A 14,484-nucleotide genomic window follows, 5' to 3' on the forward strand; every position below is an offset into this window, starting at 1 on the left:
CAGGGCAGGTTAGGATTGCACTGCACATAAATGCCCCTCTTCTAATGAGTGTTCTGTAACTCACTCAGTCAGATTCTAAGTGCTTGAAATGTCTCTGGCCATCACAAACAATTTCTCAGACGTGGCTGGGGCATGACAAACATCTTGACTACGCTGGACACCAATAGGACTGGAGGGCATGAAATGTGTTACCTTATAGATATCCAGGAATCCACATTGATGGTCAAACCGCGTGTAGAGCTCATTGAGCATGCTGATCACCTGCATGGGAGTGCACTGAGCACAGACAGCAGTGAAGCCAACAATGTCTGAAAAGAGCATGGTCACATCATCAAACTTCCTCGCCTGAACTTGCTGCCCTTGCCACAGTTGCTGAGCCACTTCTTCCGGGAAGATAGAGATGAGGAGATCCACCGTTTTTTTCTTCTCTTCTTCCAGAGCTTGGTGTGTTCGTTCTAGCGTGGCCTTCAGCTTATCCATCCGCTTCTTCAAGCCATCCTGGGCCTTTGCTTGCTCCCCAACAAGGATGACGTCACGAGTAGCATCGTGAATTGGTATGTCTGAAAGATGGAGGCCGCGGCCCATTAGTTCATCCAGCTTGTCCACACAAGGGGAACCCAAAAACAAAATGGAGTTCGACTCTGGGACGTGGATCATTTGTCCTTTGATTTCCATCACCTGCAAAGTACAGAAATTAAATGGTAAAGATGGAAGAGTAGTAAGTTTACTTAGTCTCAGGATAAACTCTCAAACCAGTTGTTGGGTAATGAGTTATTTTAATGGAAGCTTTTTTGGATCAATATTTATCGTAAACATTACACGCCATATATGAACAACAACTGCATTTTTATCTAACTTGCACATTATACATTCCCTTTGGGATTTATATTGACCTCTCTGCCAGTTACCACATCCCAATTTGAACATTTTTAAAGGAGCATAGCGGAAGAGAAAATATGCAGCAAATTGCAAAATCATTCTAGGTTCCTTTGAAGTCTCTTGAGAATTTAAAAAGTTAATATTTGCCAGTAAAAATGAAGAACCAAGAAGTACACCATAGGTTAGAAATACACCAGTGTTATGTCCATGAGCTCCATCCTCACCAAAGCCCAATTGCTCACTGACTGAAGGTGCATTACCCAAATGGTGAGTAATTTCTGAGTACTCATTCACACGGCAGCAACTGTTACCCTACACATGCCCGATCTTGTCTGATCTCGGAAGCTAAGCAGGGTCAGGCCTGGATAGTACTTGGATGGGAGACCGCCTGGGAATACCGGGTGCTGTAGGCTTATACCATAGTCTTTCGAGACTGAAAGTGGCCAACCACTGCCCGCTTAAAGAGACAATCCATATATTTGAATTCCCATCCAGTGTCTGAGTACAGTGAAGAAGAAAACAGACTAGCCACCGCTGTATGCAGAGGAGGCTAGAAGGGTTTAAACAACTGCTTTGCTATGCAGTCCCAGAGAGAAGGAGGAACATAAGAAGAGCCCCACTGGATCAGGCCAAGGGCCCACCTAGTCCAGCTTCCTGTATCTCACAGTGGCCCACCAAATGCTTCAGGGAGCACACAAGACAACAGACACAACCTGCTTCCTGGTGCCCTCTCCTGCATCTGGCAATCAGAGGAATCCTGCCTCTAAAACCAAGAGCTTGCACATACCTACTATGACTTGTAACCCGTAATGAACTTTTCCTCCAGAAAATGGAGAATCAATAGGATGCCCTGGCTTTGTCTAACATCACAGTGTGTCACATATGTCCAAATCCTATGGGCCTTCTATGATAGCGGAACTTTCATTCCAGTGTCATAAATGCTCATCAACTGAGTGAACATTGTGCTGCTGCCAGGCCATTTGGAGATGCCAGTGCAAAGTTGCTCTGCACACCTGCCGCAGCAGAGCCTGGTCTATGCCAAACCCAGAAAGATAGCTGTGGGGGTATGTCATGGGCAGAGGAGGAAGTGGGGAGGATCCTGGTGGCAGCAATTTGTCCTATACCTAGGTAAAGGCACAATGTCCTCCATTGTATCTGATCATCCTGCCCATAGAAGGTTAGAAGGCCAACTCAGAGGTAAGTAAAAAATAACTCTGGATGACCTTCTGGTTCCCCCCTTCCACAGCCATTGGATGCAGTGCATGCTCAGTCAGTGTGGCTGCAAACTGAACAATGGTGGGGCGATAGGATTGGGTTGTTAATCTGTCTGCAACTGCCTTTGCTACTAGGAGCACCTACTGCCATATTAACAGCCCAACCCTGAGCTGCCCAGCACCCAGAGGAGCAGCGGCACCAAAATGGCTACCATTGCCATATTAACAGCCCAACCCTGAGCTGCCCAGCACCCAGAGGAGCAGCGGCACCAAAATGGCTACCATTGCATCCTATAGGCTTCGGGCAATTGCCAGCATCTCCTCAGGGGAAGGGGACATTTGTCCCCTTTCCCTGGGGAAAGTCCCAAGACTCACAATGGGGCTACTCAAGTCTCCACTGGCTATTTTGCCAGTGCAGAGATGAGAGGCCTTGTGTCAGGCCAGGAGGCCTGACCCGGAGTTCTGGATTCAGTGTATCTCACCCCCTCCTACCCCACTCCCTCCCCCCACTACACCCTCCCCTGCCCTGGAATGCCTCCCCCCACCACCCCAACTAACCTCTCCGCTGCTCAGAGCTCATCCTTTGCTCCGGGTAGCATGCACAGTGGCCTTTGGCTGGTGTGACTCTGGTGCTAAGCTGGCGCTAGTGCTGACCCGGCACTGAGTATTGCAGGCTCTGAGTGTTGCAGAGGGCTGGCACTGAGAGTTCAGGGCTGGGACCTCAATGATGCATGACAGTATAACAAAGCCAGGGACCGTGTTTTACAGCATGGATCCTTCTCCTCCTCTCTTGGAACATGGGACAAGGCGGCAAGCCATTTCTAAAACTACTTCCAACACTGTCAATTAACACTGTTTGTAATATATTAGGCCATTCCTTTAAAGGAGCTTGAAAAAATCACCACGGCAACATTGACCATCTTAGAAAAACCAAAGAAGAAAAAATAATCATGCACATGAAGCCCCCTCTCACTTTAGGTTATTCTTCTATTGCTTTTCGTCTAGCTTCCAAAGAGAATAATCAAAAGAGCAATAGATTGAACTAGAAAGAGCTTTTCGGGTTGGATGCTGTAGTCTAGATTTTTACCTAATTAAACCAATCCTGAAAGGCCGGGGGGGGGCAGCTAACTATCACCCCTCTAAAACTAAGTTAAAAACTGAAAACTAAAAATTAACAACTAAAACTCAGCCTAAAAAACTAAAACTAAAAACTAACACGAAAATCTAAGTGCTAAAAACTAAAGGCTGAAAAGCAAGCTGAAAACTCTGAAAAAAACTAAAAACCAAAACCACACTAGAAAAAACCAAGGATTAAAACTGAAAACTAAAAATCAAATAAGGCTAAAACCTAAATAGACTAGAAACAAGAAACTAGAAGCTAGAAGCTATAAACTGAAACCTGAAGTCTAAAAACGGAAACCTGGCATTTCACCCAGAGCTTTGGTGAGCTTCCTCTGTGGCTTCAGTTTAGCTTTTTAGGTTGCGTTTTAGTTGTTAATTTTTCAGTTTTCAGTTTTAGTTTAACTTAGTTTTAGTGTGCCGATGGTTAGCCCCCCCCCCCTTTCAGGAGTGGTTTAGGTTCATTAGGTAAAAAAGCTAGACCACAGCACCCAGCCTGAGAAATTGTTTATAGTTCAATATGGATTCCAGCCGTGAAAGCCTTAGCATGTTTATCAGAGTTGTACATGTCCAACAGGACATTGCAGGCTAGGTATACCAAAGTGAGACACAGAACCCACCTGCAATCAATTTAATAGAGAAAAAAATTACCACCGCCAAATTGACATGCGCAAAGCTTACGGTATCATTTACTCATAAAACACTGCAGGGCTGAAAAACAAATCTGGAGTTGCAGTCTCTGTTAACCAACTATGAATTGTAAATGGCTGAAAAGAGACTGCAGGGCAGGAAAAAGAGATTCATTTGAATAAGGGTGAAAGGAACAAAGTAAAATAGATTACTTTTTAGTATAAAGCAAAAAATGAAAAAGACAAAAAAAATGGCTGGCTAAATCAGATGATAGACTGAGTCATATGAAGGAAATCAGGACAAATGGAATAGAGATATACAGAACAAACATAAAAGTATGAAGCTGCCTCACCCGAAGTCAGACCAGTGGTTCTCATTTTTATTTTCCCTGACAGAAGTGGCTTTCCAAGGTCTCAAGGCTTTCCCAGCTCTGCAGCCTGTCCATTATAACTGGAAAGATCTGAACAGAACCACCCAGAGTACTATCAATCAGCTAGAGACCTTTCCAAGATATTCTACCCTACTCATCAGGGTGTTTTATCCACAGGCCAATTCATACATCACAGATTGGGATGCTCTGCTGTCAGAACTTGCGCTCCGGCAGCAGAGACTGCTTTATGGTTGTCATAAAAGCCACTGAAACAGATTAGCTGCACAGGTCTACCAAATGGCCAAGGATAGAGGAGCGCCCGTCAATGATAGTGAGTTGGCAGTGGGGGTGGAACCAGGTGGAGAGAGGGCAGAATGGGGCAGAAAAGGGTGAGGACAGGAGGTATGTCAGTGGGATGTACAGCACCTGGCTCAGGCAACTTGCCAGATGCGACCCTCTTCCTTGACTACTGACATGAACCATTCCTCTCCTCGAACTTGCACTAGCTGAAGAGGGTGCACAGGACTGAGAAGACCCATTGGTGAGCAGAAGGCTTATGGGGAAGTAAGGGGAAATATTGTTTCCCTTATTTTTCCCTCTCCCAAGTCTCTTGCCCGCTCCCCGCAGGATGCAGCACAAGCCATTCAGGTATAGTGGCATCGGTGGGGGGAGGGGGAAGGATGAAACTGGAACTTCAGAGACATGAGAGCAACTTTTCCATTATTTGGAACCAAATTGCTCCAGTAAAACGTACACAGAAGTGCCACATGAGGAGGGCAAATAATGCTATTTTTCCTTGTATCAGCACAGAGAATTTTTTGTAGGAGAGTGTTAGAGAGAAGCATTTCTGGAGATACATGGAATATTATCTTGACTTGTGACCCAGAATCATCTCCATGACTATCGATTTTTAGAGAAAATCATTATAAATTAATGTACGGCTGGCATCTTACACTGGCGAAACTGAACAAAATAAATCAGTAACGATGAACCCTGGATATGTAATTATCCAAATGTTGATATTTGTTTTTTCATCTGGAGCAATGCCCCAAGGGGATGATATTTCAGATGATCATGATGTGCCAGCTGGAATTTATTTTAGGTTATTAAGTTCCTATGGATCCAATAATTGTTTTACTGAGATATTTACATGATTCTTTATTATGACCTGAACTTTGTGAGCTAGCATGGAATCATTTAATGACTGCCAGGATTCTAGTAGCTAGTAAATTGTATTCCCCAATTCCCCTTTCCCCTTGCTTTGAAGAACTAGTTGGTAAATCCTGGATAACTCAAAAGACACTGAAACTAACTAAGTATACACATATAAAAGAAGGAAAATAAAACAGGGACTCATTTCAGAGTTCCTGGTTTTTGCTGATGAACTTAGGAAAAAGACACTGAAGATGTTGTATTTTTTTCTATTATAGAAAAGATACCTTCCTTTAGGAAGAACAGAAAGTAACTACATCATGGCTAAGCATTGCTCAGATCAATGAGAGCCCAATCCTATGGAACTGCTGTGTCACTGCAACACTTGTTCCAGCAGTTCAGCATGTTTTATGGCTATTGCAAAATGGTTGGCAACCTTCAGTCTCGAAAGACTATAGTGTAAGCCTACAGCACGCGGTATTCCCAAGCGGTCTCCCATCCAAGTACTAACCAGGCCTGACCCTCCTTAGCTTCTGAGATCAGATGACATCAGGCATGTGCAGGATAAGGGCAACCCACCATTCCTTGCATTTAGGCAACAGCCACAAATGGTAAGCGGTCATGGCCATGCACCAGTAGCCTGCAAAGACTCCTCAGCAGCAGTAAGTTGGCTCGGGGGCTCAACAGAACAGGGTGGTGAGGAACAGGGCAGAGACCAGGGAAGGGAATGGGCGTTGGGGTCAGAAAGGTGGTAGTTTTGGCAGCAGCAGTGCCACCGATATCCCACCCCCTTGCCAGCCTCAATCTGCCTTCCTGGGTCCACTTGGACCTGCACCACCAAATTGCTAGCACAGGTCAAGTAGACCCATCATGGCATTGGAGGCTTTACCCTTGGGCAAGGAAACAGAAGTTCCCTTACCCAAAGGGACAGCCCGCTCCTGTATGATGCAGAGCAAACACTGGTGATGTGACGGATTTACTGAGGGGGGAATTTAGGAGTAGGCTATGACACAGCTGTGACAAAGTTAAGACCAACTTATTTCAGTGGGTTTTAAGAATCTTCCCTTTCTTAGGATGTGAAATCAAATCTCCATGAGTTCATTTCTATCTCATTCATAATTTATGGTATTCCTATATATGTTTTAATGTTTGTATACGTTGCAAATGTTTCTGTGGCCTTGTCTGGTTTTCTATGTACTTTGCATCATTTCTATTTGATCTCTGCAGCCTGCAAAACTTCTCCATCTCAACTAAGGATAGAACAGGAGGACGAATGGGAAGTTTTGTGGAAAGCCTCATTCAGGAAAACCATGGGGCTCCATGGGGTTGCATGGAAAACCATGTGCAACAGGGGGCTTAAAAGTATGAAGGATCTATCAAGTAAGCCACATTCTGCAATGCTGAGAATGCCCTTTGAGTCAAGTCCTTCACTAGCTGCTAAAGCATTTCAGTTCTGACCTCCTCAAAGGCAAGATCCTAGTTTCCAGGTTGGATGGGGGGCAGGGACACAATTTCTTGCTGGGATCATCCCATCTTTTTCCTCTGGAGGTGCTACTGCCCAATCTCTTAAATATGATATGAGGCATCCCAAAATTATGAATGGGATGGATAAAGTGTGTGATTTTCCCTAATCGCACAACACCAGAACCAGGGGATGTCCACTAAAATTGAGTAGCAAGAGAGTTAGAACAGACAAAAGGAAATATGGAAATAATTCTTCATCCAGCAAGTAATTCACCTGTGGAACTCTTTGCCACAGGATCTGGTGATGATGGCACCTGGTCTAGATGCCTTTCAAAGGGGATTGGACAGATTTATGAAGGAACAGTCCATCACTGGTTACAAGCCATGATGACTATGCTTTGAGTGCCCGGCAGGGAGAGAAAGTGGGGTACAAATTTTGTAAATAAATAAATATGCAACGCTCAGTTTTAAAGGTAGTCTGTGCCTGAATGCCAGATGCAAGGGAGTGGCAACAAGATGTTCCCTGAGACATCTGGTGGGCCGCTGTGAGATGCAAAAAGCTGGACTAGATGGACCCTTGGCCTGATCCAGCAGGACTCTTTATATTTTCTTCTGTTCACACTATACAAACTGCCACAGGATTGAATAAGGGAGTGATTAATCTTCCAGAAACATGTGCAGAGTGTCTACCAAATCCTAGAGGACTACAGGTATCCCCTGCTTTCAGACTGTATGTTTTTGGATGATATGTTTAGCTCTGGGTCTATTCCCATTTCCAAAGGCATTAATGAGAGTCCGTCTGCAGAAATCTTTGTGTGACAGCATGAATTTGCACGACAAAAAGGCATTTACAATTTGCTAGCTAAGAAAGCAATTGGAAGCAACATTTGTAAACTAAAAAAAGACTGGGTTCCACATTTCAGCCGTTTCCGCTTTTCGCCATTGCTCTGGTCCCTATCCTGTCAAATTAGCGGGGGGGGGGCACCTGTACTTGTGTGTGAAATCACAAGAACTTCCTTGAATCTTGTAATGAATACAGAAACACAGCTGCTCTGATCAAACAATTAGGAGCTTGCATAGTGTGCTTAATGGGGCATAAAGTTATTTGGTGCCCCCTCCCCAATGCACTGGCACCCTGTGTCTGCGCTTCCACACTTGGATCTATAGTTGAGTAAATTGTCAAGAGACATTATTCTTCACAGCAGCAAAGCTACCGTTACAAATTTCAGGTTATTTATAGATGTCTCCAGGGTGTTGCGTAACAGGCAATGAAGACAGCCGATTTTAGCCTTTTTGGTTTATCTGTGAGGCCTTCACGAAAGCAGGAAAGCCACATCAGGCATGCAGAAAACCATATCAAGGGAAGGGGAGAAAATGAATCTGATTGATAAACGTCAGCCAATGTACTTGAAAAGAAAACAAGCAGGGAAAACAAAATAACAACTGCATTAAAATGCTGCAGGGGGCCAATTAGCCCACATGGGCTCCCTTCCTGGGGACATGCTCACCACAAACACCCCCTTCGCTTTCTGAAAAAGGGGATTTAACACATGAGCTCTGAAACACTTTAGGGCTCAAATCATATTTCAAAACACAAAAACTAGTATCTAATAAAGAATGCAGCAGCTTGAGTGCATTCAAGAGAACCTCAGGGCAGAATAAGACATTACTCTTGTGGAGATGCAGGAATTGTGCCCGGTTTTATGCAGAGGAAAAGATCTACTGAATTACTAGGCCTCTAGCAGCAGAAAAAAGTGGCAGTGCCAAGGTCTGGGAGGGGGAATCTTCAGGCCAAAGACAACTCTGCCCCCCCCCAGGGATTTTGGAGAGCACCTCTCAGCACTCATGAAGGGCTTCCTCAAAGGCCTCTGCAGTATTTCAAGGGTCTTTGAGAAAGCCCAGCTGTGGATGGGGAGTTGCAGAAAAGGCAGCAACACCACTGCCTGCATTGTGGGGCTTCAGAAGTTGGCTAGATGGGCCCCTAGGAATATATGGGTCCTCAGCTAGTGCCTAACCTGGACAAACTCTGGCATTGTCTCTGTGAAGCAGTGCTGTACCTCTTCAGGCTGTAGGTGAGCAATGCTATCTTTTAGGAAATCCTCACATTAAAAACTCTCCTGAAGTATAAACCTAGCACAGCAGAAAGAGTGGTTGTAACCCAGCTGCCACCTTGGAGGAGATTTAAAAAAGGTAATTCCCCACTGGTAGAGCTCTGAAGTGTTACGATCTGTTTACCACCTCAGAACCTTCATTCTTCAGCATACATAAATTCAACCTCACCAATGCAAAACTAATTCCTAAGCAAGAAAACAAGTTAGAAACTCACTGTGGTCTATAGTTTGGCTTAGCCCAAATGAAGGACATTTTTCAAAACCCTTGGCTCCAGGACCAGGGAGCTTCCCATATAGGATTCTGAAGACTCAAAGTTGAATCCTTCTAATGGGTTAACCAAGACGTTGGGTTACCTAGGGTCAGTCCCTTGAATTTTCCCTTGGCCATGGATGGTCTGGACCAATACCCAAGTATGGGCAAAACTAAACAGCCCGCTGGTGGTTTCTTCCTGACTCTTTGCTTCACCTAGGCTGGGGCGAGGCAGATATAAATTGACATGCCCAATTCATATCTGAGCACACTAGTGAACGTGCAGATTAGTGAGGCCAAAATGGAGACACTGCCCAAACTGACCCATTTCAATCAAGGCATATCAAAATTAAGGTCCCCATCCACTACAACATGCTCTAGCAATTAGTTCCTTCCCAAACAGTGTTCCCTTCATCAGCATTACAGGATTATGGCTGTGTTAATTGCAATTGCCTGTTCAATAATTAATACAATAAAATCAGACAATGGTTTGTAGCTTTTCTAAAGCATGCATACGCACAGCGACTTCTGCTCCATGTGGCTTGTCCCACACACCACCTGTGTTCCTGGAAACTCCAGCTGCCCCATTCTATTGGGCCAATACTAGGCCTTAAGGCAAAATCCTGCCTTGAATACTAAGGCTGCAATCCTAACCACACTTTCCTGGGAGTAAGCCCCATTGAACAAAATAGGACTTAAACTTCTGAGTAGTTTGTGCCCTAAGGCCTCAATCCTATGCAAACTTACCTGGGAGTAAGGCCCACTGAACATAATGGAATTTACTTTGAAGCAAACATGCACAGGATTGCAGCATATGTCTTTCCTTTGCAAAGACATATTGTTACAAGGTACATGCAAGAGCTGGCTGGCAATTCTCATCTATATTTGCAAGCAAACCTGCAAGTTATGCTTAGATGCCATTTCTAGATTATGCCTCTTAAAGAATATTTTGTATTTTTTTAATTTTCTTTGGAAGCACAGTCAGTAATGTCTGGAGCGGTCAGATCATCACTCTGAAAAAGCTGCACACATTCAAAGAATTCAGCTTTATTATCTTCCACATTAAACTGTATCAAAAGCATAGCATAGAAAACCACTTTATCTTTTCCCTTACAGCTGGTAGATATTTGACGTGGCAACAAATATGGTCAGGCTGGGCAAGCCATTTAGCTGTCTCAAGGGAAACAAAAAGGACAGGTGGAATGTGGTGGTGGATTACAGCATCCCCAGGATCCTCCTTTCCTCTACACTTCCTCTTTTATTCCATCCCTCTCTTCCTTTTTCATTCCAGGGACTGGGAGGAGGAAGAGTGGCAGAGCAGGCAGCTGGATGGGCATCCCTGAATATACTGCTGGAGGCAACTGCTTTGACCTCATGCTTGGGTCAGCCTTGTCTGGAAAGCCACCATCAGTCAGCATTGGCAGTACTAAGCTATGCGATTTTGACTGTTTTAATTGTGTAAGCCAATTTTGTTCTTTTGGGAGAAAACCAAAGTAAACCACTTCATATACATAAATAAAACTAGATGGACCAACCATCTTATCAGCCTAAGAAAGCTTAGTATGAACTGAAATTTTGTACTCTCTGTATCTTTTCAAAGCCATCACCTTAAATAGTAATATAATGTAACCCTGGTCCAAAATGCATATTTTAAACCCAAGATGAATGAATGAATCAATTTGCATTGGCTGATATAACCATGTTGACTACAAGTCCCAAGGCACAGCAAGAGCTGTAGTGTCTAGACTACAGTGACTAGTAGGGTGACTACTTGAGAACTCATGTGTCCAATTTAAGTTTCATGATGGAAAAATCAATATGCAGTTGGCCCATGTCTTACATAAAGGTTACGTTCTGAGGTGGGTGCATAAAGCCAAAATCACACATATAGTCGAAGCTCCCTTAAAGCCAATAAATATGTACTGATTGAAAAGAGCTAAAATCACTGTATAAGAGACATGCAGGACAGAGGGAACAGAATCTTCATTGTCTCATTTCAGGCTCACTCTGGGGCACAAACAAATGAACAGCGCAATCCTAAGCTCTGGTTTCACTGGATTAGCCACTGCGCCAACCTAGAGTGTTGTAAACATGTCACTCGGGAGCCGTGGTGCTGGCAGGAAGACCTGTGTCAGCCCACCAGTGGAACTAAGAAAAGCGTTGAGCAGCGCAGGGGCTCGGGGAGGGCGGATGAAAGGCTAAGGGAGTGGGGTGAAAGGCTAAGGCAGAATGGGGTGGATCAGGCCCAGGAGGGAGGCAGGATCAGCACAGGAGGCCTTTACCGTAACCTATCCTCCCTCCCAGGTGTGAATGCCCTACAAAGGGCTGTTCAGATCTGTGACAGCGATTTAGCAGGCACAGATCCGAGCAGCCCCATTCGGCAGGCTGGAGCATTATTTGGAATAAAGGAGAAAATATCTCCTTGCCCCACTGAGACCTCCAGCTTGCTCCTTACCTGCGCTAGAAACAGCACAGTCCATGTGGTCTGGCTGCTCTAGCACAGGTTGGGCTGCCCTTCAAATCAAATGGTGAACGGAATCATCTGACTATTTAAACTGCTGGTTTTCCTTGGTTTTTGGTGTGGGGGGGGGGCTGAGAGGGTAAAATCGAACCTACACAATTCAATCATGGATAAGATGTGGGTCGACTGTACATATGTTCTGATTTTTATATAAAAGTGTAGTTCTATCTCCCCTATGAGAAATAATTCTCAGAATTCATAGAGAAGGGAGAAGGAATACTGCAAGCTTATATATCTAGACTCAGTTTCACAAAGATCAACATGTGTCCTATAAGGATTTGTGGGGTTTTTTGGGGGGGGGGGACACAGACAATGAATGTCAGAAAGGCACTAGTTGGAATAATTCATACCCAAGTTTCAAAAGCTAGAATTTGTGATTTTGTTCAGGCAAACCATTCTATTTTTATTCATGATTAAATCAGACCCAGCTGGCATCAAAGCCCTTCCAGTCTCTTATGAATTATTTAGTAAGAAATCTTTTAAAAAGGAAAGCTTGAGGATTGCAGCAACCTCTTTTTTATGCCAGAAACTTGCCACTGGTCTTCACAGAAGCCTCAGTGTAAACGCCTCCTTTTGCCTATATCAGGGGTCTCCAAACTCCGGCCCGGGAGCCACATGTGGACTGCGGAGAGCCTCTATCCGACCTGCGGCCAGCCTCTGATCCCCTGGGAACCTCTCAGTCCAAACCTATGCATGTCTACTCAGAAGTAAGTCCCATTAGAGTCAATGGGGCTTACGCCCAAGAAAGTGTGGACAGGACTGGGCTGTCTGGCCCAGTTGACCAAACACAAACAGAATTGTGCTTGTGGGGTGGGTGAATGCTGGTTCATTTAAGTGTGTGCTTCATTTCTTGGGCTATGTTGGTGCTTGGAGAAATCCTGGACATCTGAGTCCATTCATTTATACATTCATTTCATCTAAGATCTATCTCTTGTATTCATTTAAATTTTATATTTAGTGTTTTTTTTTCCAGCCCTCTACACTGTGCCAGATATTTGATGTGGCCCTTTGGCCGAAAAGTTTAGAGACCCCTGGCCTATACGATAACAGGTATTTGTCAAAACTGGGGCAGCCATTTTTGGAGGTAGCCCTGCGTTAATCGTAACTTCTGGTTCTGTTTCTAGACAACCAGGAAGGTAAGGTTTTGTTAACTGAAAATGAACTCCTTTTTCTCTGAAAGTTAGAGTCCAATCTTATTCTTTTACCCCGTCCTCACCATGGCAGCGATGCCAAACTGGTGAATGCTGCCTCCACGGCAGGTGGATGGGGGGGGGGGGAGGCAGGAGGCTTCAGCAGGGAAAGAAGATTGCAAAATCCCCTTACCCCCAGGTAAGCCTCCCGACACACAATGGGTCTTCTCCAGCCTGCGCTGGCAAGTTTGCCAGTGCAAGTCTGAGGGGAGAAATGGGGTGGGGAGACTGTTTGGGAGTGAAATGGGGAGGCTGTTTGGGGAAGAAATGGGGTGAAGGGATCAGATCTATCACAGGCCACCCACAACAGATCCTCCCCCTCCCTTGGCCCTCCACCTCCCATTAACCTCCCTTCCTGCCCAGTTTCACCCCTCCCCACCTCCATTCCACCCTCACACCTCTACCACCCATCTCCCCCATCTTCCCACCTCTCAAGCAAGTGGGTATTCCCTCGCCGGCAGGGGCAGGATGGTGCGGCCCTTCCTGCCAGTGCTCCTGACAGCATGCTGACTCACACACTGTCGAAGTGCCCTTTACAACAGGCGCTGGTTGCCTTACGGCAGTCAGCGCTGTTGGTCTGAAGGCACATAATATAGAAATCTCGCTGAAAATAAGCAGGACCGTGTTTGGTCAGTACCTGGATAAGAGACAGTGCCTGGGAGACTTATGGATGTTGCCTGGCATCCCTAGGAGGGAAACTAACAGCCCAATCCAATGCATAGCTACTTAATAGTAAGTCCCATTTACTTAATAGTAAGAACATAAGAACAGCCCCACTGGATCAGGCCATAGGCCCATCTAGTCCAGCTTCCTATATCTCACAGCGGCCCACCAAATGCCCCAGGGAGCACACCAGATAACAAGAGACCTCATCCTGGTGCCCTCCCTTGCTTCTGGCATTCTGACATATTAGTACTTAATAGCTACTTAATAGTAAGTCCCATTAGAGTCAATGGGGCTTACTCCCAGTAAAGGGTGGATAGGACTGGGCTGTAGGACATTAATGAATAATGATAATAATGTATCAGCCTAAACATTTTCATGGAGCTGCAGTGAAAATAAGAACGTGGGGGAGGGAGAAGCCATGCATGTCATCCTATGCTTGGAAGAAGGGTGAGACCAGAATGGATGGTGCCACTTTTTAATTAATATTAGATTTGCTCATCAGAAACTGTTTTGATCTACTGAGCTGTATCCCTAATTAAACTGGCAGCATATGTTTTTAAAAATGTGTAATACTTTTAATACACATAATTTTTAAAACTGCAGGTTGCAGACACTGTCTAAGAAGTGGCATTCCACCTTCACTATTACAGAGGAGGGAATGCCTCTTCTAGGGCATGGGCCATTGCTGGGGTTTCCATGTATGCCACATAAGGGTCATACAATCACCATACTATATTGCATAGCTTTTGCTCTTGACTCACATTTGAAGGTCATGCAACTCATTAGATTTGTCTAATGAGTTGTCACATGGAAGCCACCACAAGGAGTCTCCCTTTGGTGAGTGTTCCATGTCACAGCCGTAAACATTATGGATTGCTGCCACCATGTGGAGGATCAGGTTTTTACCACCAGCCTTTC

General features: G+C 44.9%; 1 protein-coding gene and 1 pseudogene across 1 annotated transcript in view; one reads left to right on the top strand and one right to left on the bottom strand.

Annotated features, from left to right (window-relative positions):
- GUCY1A2 (guanylate cyclase 1 soluble subunit alpha 2) overlaps positions 1 to 14,484 on the bottom strand; it is a 165,531-nt gene that overhangs the window by 77,687 nt on the left and 73,360 nt on the right. The window contains exon 5 of the mRNA XM_066621948.1: positions 193 to 678. Coding sequence (XP_066478045.1) covers positions 193 to 678 — 486 coding nt within the window. The remainder of the gene's footprint in view (positions 1 to 192; positions 679 to 14,484) is intronic.
- Positions 1,176 to 1,292, top strand: LOC136646384 (5S ribosomal RNA; annotated as a pseudogene).

The sequence above is a fragment of the Tiliqua scincoides genome, chromosome 3, assembly GCF_035046505.1.
Source record: "Tiliqua scincoides isolate rTilSci1 chromosome 3, rTilSci1.hap2, whole genome shotgun sequence".
In the NCBI taxonomy this organism is placed as follows: Eukaryota; Metazoa; Chordata; class Lepidosauria; order Squamata; family Scincidae; genus Tiliqua; species Tiliqua scincoides.